Source organism: Pectinophora gossypiella, chromosome 9 (genome assembly GCF_024362695.1).
Source record: "Pectinophora gossypiella chromosome 9, ilPecGoss1.1, whole genome shotgun sequence".
NCBI lineage: Eukaryota > Metazoa > Arthropoda > Insecta > Lepidoptera > Gelechiidae > Pectinophora > Pectinophora gossypiella.
The window spans coordinates 6,314,436-6,318,967 of NC_065412.1; the positions used below are offsets into that span (position 1 = coordinate 6,314,436).

The following is a 4,532-nucleotide window of genomic DNA, read 5'->3' on the forward strand; positions in this document are numbered from 1 at the left end:
TGTTCCCAAGCCGCAGTCCAAGTCGTGTGCATTGGTAATTTTGAAACACCTTACCAGTTTGCCGGCTTTATATCTGGAGTGGATCGATTCTACCTCATTACGAGTATACCATCGAGACATGGAATGCGTAAACTTACGACAAGATTATTTTGAGCATTATATCGTGTGTGAGTCAAAGAGCAAAAATATCCAAATTTTTCAAGACTATTTTTTTTATGAAATCCGCGTACAAGCAAAGTTTACAGTACAATTGGTGTTTTAATTTCCTTATTGCTACAGCAATTTTATTCAGGTGACCAGTGAGTCATGTACTTCTACTGAGCAGGGTGTGCGAGTGGGGCCACATAGAGCAGATGAGCGAGGTTGCTGCGGGCGTAGCGCCCGCGCAGGGGGGCCCCGTGTCCCGGCTTGCCCCACAGCGAGGCCCACGTCTCGTGGTGCCTGCGCACACTCTCCGCCGAGTCACGACGGTTCTCCTGCAAGAACAGCGGAAAACACATCCAGCCATATTAAAGGAAAATTCTGATCATCACGATATCACAGTAATAAATAATACACACATTCATATTCAGAATCAAATGAAGCAATAACATGGAGTTGCCAATTTAGTCAATTATTAATCACTACAAATTAATTAAGATTATGAAATTGATTTCAAACTCACCTGTTTTCGTTCGTATTTGACCTGCATCTGATGTTTCAAATCTGTTAAGTAATCGACGTGGATGATTTCGCGCCATCTGTAAATAGAAGCATATTCGTGTAGCTAAAATCAAAGTAATGTAATCCAATAATGGTAGTGAATAAATAGCACCGAACAGATTTACGATAGCTCTTGTTAGTACAGATCTGATTATAGAAGCCTTCAGTGAAGCAGCGACCGGCGACGCAATGAAGATAACATACGAATGCGTTTGAGTTCATAAAAAGGTCATCGCGATGAGTTAACGTAACGAGCTAAATGTTCCCAACCTAGATGTTATAGAGCCGACAACCTCAGAGATCAATATCAATAGCAGATAGTGCCGAACAGTTATTAGACAGCGCTAATGAAAAATCGTAAATCTTCATACGTGTCGTTTGGTGTCGGATAGAAAGCCGTGCCGTGATGCAACCGGCGCGGCGCGAGCGCAAGCGGTATCGATGCCGACCGAACTTTACCCGCGTCACGACCGGCGTCGATAACTTATCATAGACCTACCCTTCGGATATTTTCTTCTAAAAGAAATTAAATAGAATTCTTTTTATTCATATATAACAAGTAAGTAAATGCCTATTACTTACTTGTTATTAAATATATTATTCAGCTCAAATAAAACTGAAAATCAAGCATTCAAAGGCTGTAAGTTATAATGAAGCATGTATAGTTTAATTATTAAGTAAATATTTTAATTGGACATATCTAATTAAATATCTGTGTAATTATGTCACAATCACAATGTCGTGGGCATTACATTAGTTACCGTGAAATCTCTATTATACTTTTTCACAAAATCTTTGGTGAAAAAGTATAATTTTAAGTTATATAAACAACGCTTTATGAATGACACACTGTTCATAGTCAATGAAATCAACGTCTTGAAAGGCAAAGTCATAATTTAGTACATATTTCTGATATATTTTTTGATAAAGATCTCTTAAGCACTCGGTACGACAGGTTGAAATATTGTTTGTAGCTGCGAATGAATGGAAACCCATTTTACAAACAAAGTTGCGAAACAAAAATTCCGTCATGACAGACGAATATTCTTCAGGAATAATATTGCCATATTGGCATTGGCCATAAAAAATAATTAATTGTCAACGTAACACTTAGTTTACGATTTCATTAATTAACTCTCAAAAAAGCTCTAGTCAGTTGATTGGAGATTTAGCTATCAGATGGTCATTCAAGTTAATTCTAAATATGTATTACGTAACATAAAGAATATTTTAAATAATTAAATTTTAGAAAGAACATTATGTTTACCATTTTATAGCTCAAACGCAACGTAATTCATTATAATATTTGCCAAATCTTAATGTGTGCAACTTGTTTCGTATGCTAGAAGTAACCTTTAGTGAATTAATTGACTGCGTGCTTCTTTCTTTGAATTTCATCTGTTTCTTACGAATGTCAACTGTATATATGTTAAATGATTCTCTAACAGATGGGGTCACATGCCGCGACCTCTCAGAATTAAGACTATTATTCTTCCGAACCTTGGGCGCACTGTATTTTTCGCAATACGCACTCCTCCACTGTTTCGTTACATAAGCAAATTCGTAAAATACATTGTGAAACTAAACGTACAATGGAATTTACGCACAGTAGGCGTGTCAGATGTTATTAGGGGCTTTTGATAAAGGATCGTCTTTTGTCATTTGTTTAACCTTTTGTAGTAAGTACCTATATTGCAAAGTATAAATTGTGTTTGTTGTTTGTGAATAACAAATGAGTACTATGTGCATTGAAGCGTACTTAGTTTGTTATTGGAATGGGATATCTAATTAAATTAATTTAATAAAAGTTAGTGTGGATTTATGCCATCTATGACCTTAGTGAAACGTGTAATGTAGAGTCTACCTATTTATTTATTGAGTACCCACTGGCATGATTGGTCTGGGGGTCGGGTGACGTCACTAGAAGGCAGCGTGCGCGCGCCGACCCGCCGCCTTCTCGCCAATAGAGGCACCAGCTCTATGCCCCCCGTTAGCCGAAGAATCGTAGCCTCAGGTGTTGGCTTTTTCTCCAACATATTCCCGTTCCCATTATCAATTACCACACTCTCTATGTCTTCATCAGGGATACTTCTCTTCACCCTTTCACCGTTCGATAATCTCTTCACGAATTTACTCTTCTTCGGACTTCTTTTGCTTTTTCCATTTGCTCCGTTTCCAATTCCATTCACTTCTTTAGGCGCTTCTTTCTTCTCCCCACTATGCTTCCTACTTACTTCAGGACTATTCGGTTTTGGACTACCTGCTTTAATATCGGGCAGCTTCTCAACACCGGAAGGTTTTATATTTTCTTTGTCTGCTAACTCATCTTCTCTTGAATCATCGACTCTCTTTACTTTAGGCAAAGTTAGCGAAGACCTTTTGTAGCGCTTGTGTTCCCCTTTTATTTTACTGAAAATTTCATTATCTGTCCAACCCTGAAACAATACGAAATTTTAATCTCATCAAGGTTGTTGCTATTAAAATGGTTGTCGTAATTATTTCTTATCGACATTTCATTTAAACGTGCACTGATTAGTGTGGAGATGCTACTCCTAAATATCTAAGTAGAATTCGTTACTTACATCATAGTAATTGTAAGTAAGTATATCTAGTAATATCATAGTCGTTGTTGTTGTCTTGCACAAAACGAAAGAACAAACGGCCTTATTGCTATGGTTTAAGTGTTGTTTCTCAACTAAAAAGTTGTCTATTTATGTAACTATTGTGCCAGGTGAGCCAATTACAATTATTAGCTCGACTGCCTTTGGCCCTATTATTTCTTACAGGCAGGTAACCTTAGGGTCTTCTTATTCTAAATTAAGACTAAAGCTTAAGACGAGAGAGAATCAAGACCATGAGAATCTTACCATAGACTTAGAGAAATTCAATCCGACGTTTCGGGGGTTCCTCCAGGTGGTGCCACCAGGGCCGGGCTTTCCCCACGGCCCGTCCATAGTTTGCTGAAACCATTTGCAATATTTATATGATGATCCTCGCATTACTGAACGGATAAATAAAACTCTTTACCATTTTGCGCTCGTACTCCAAATTTTGTTTTATTTCCTTTTTCAATGCTTTATTCCTTTTTTCCACCATGTCGTCTGAAATGTGATTAACAATGATCATTCTAAACAAATATCTCTTAGATTTCCCACTTAAACTTACTTAAGTACTTACTTTTTTCGTATCGAACGGAACATTTAGGCGTTCGGACATTTAGGTCTTTACCTTTTAGGATAACAGTACTTACTTACCTAAAATTTCCTTATAGCACTTTTGCTGATCAGGCGTCTGTCGATAACGTATGTCGTTGTCGACGGTTTTACGCAGCGTCTCAGCGTAACAGATCTGCGGGTCTTCGCGTAGGCGCAGTGGGGTGCGCCGGCGCCGGCGGGGAGACGGCCAACGACGACACTCTTCGTACTGTGAAACGCCCTGTCAATATAGACCAATGTATTAAAGTACGGACAAAATCCGATGTGAAGGGTAGTTTACTTGTAACAATTGTACGAATCGATTTAAATTCTGTTTTATTTACATACCTACGCGTGATCGGTAAAATGTTTGGAAATATTTGTGTGTAAAAAATATCGATAACGATCTAACCGAAACCATATAGCACTCAACATGACTTTTTTAAATCTCCACTAAGAGTCGACGCAGTAAGATTTCGCATATTTCTTCCATTGATGTTTCCGCCACTTTACTCGACGCTGCCGAAATTTATGTGCGGATTGTTCAGAAATTGCCGGTCTGTCTACCTCAAAGTTAATGTCGTAAAAAATATACATGAGCATGATTACATGGAAAGTAATTTATATAAACTAATT

At 37.9% G+C, this 4,532-nt stretch overlaps 1 protein-coding gene across 1 annotated transcript; it reads right to left on the reverse strand.

Moving 5' to 3' along the window:
* Positions 1-314: 314 nt before the first annotated feature.
* LOC126369784 (uncharacterized) lies at positions 315-3,828 on the reverse strand. The gene is made up of 5 exons (XM_050014349.1): positions 3,730-3,828; positions 3,570-3,662; positions 2,590-3,137; positions 665-740; positions 315-476 (listed from the first exon to the last, which is right to left on the reverse strand). The coding sequence occupies exons 1-5, from the start codon at positions 3,826-3,828 to the stop codon at positions 315-317; spliced, it is 978 nt and encodes a 325-aa protein (XP_049870306.1).
* Between the last annotated feature and the right edge of the window lie 704 nt (positions 3,829-4,532).

Bases quoted from the DNA above. Each gene is read 5' to 3' on its own strand.
- LOC126369784 (XM_050014349.1), bottom strand. From the start codon at position 3,828: ATGATCATTGTTAATCACATTTCAGACGACATGGTGGAAAAAAGGAAT. The intron at 3,663-3,729 runs GTAAAGAGTTTT...AAATGGTTTCAG, and splicing joins TGGAGTACGAGCGCAAAATG to CAAACTATGGACGGGCCGTG. The intron at 741-2,589 runs GTGGGTACTCAA...TTCTATTTACAG, and splicing joins CCCCCAGACCAATCATGCCA to ATGGCGCGAAATCATCCACG.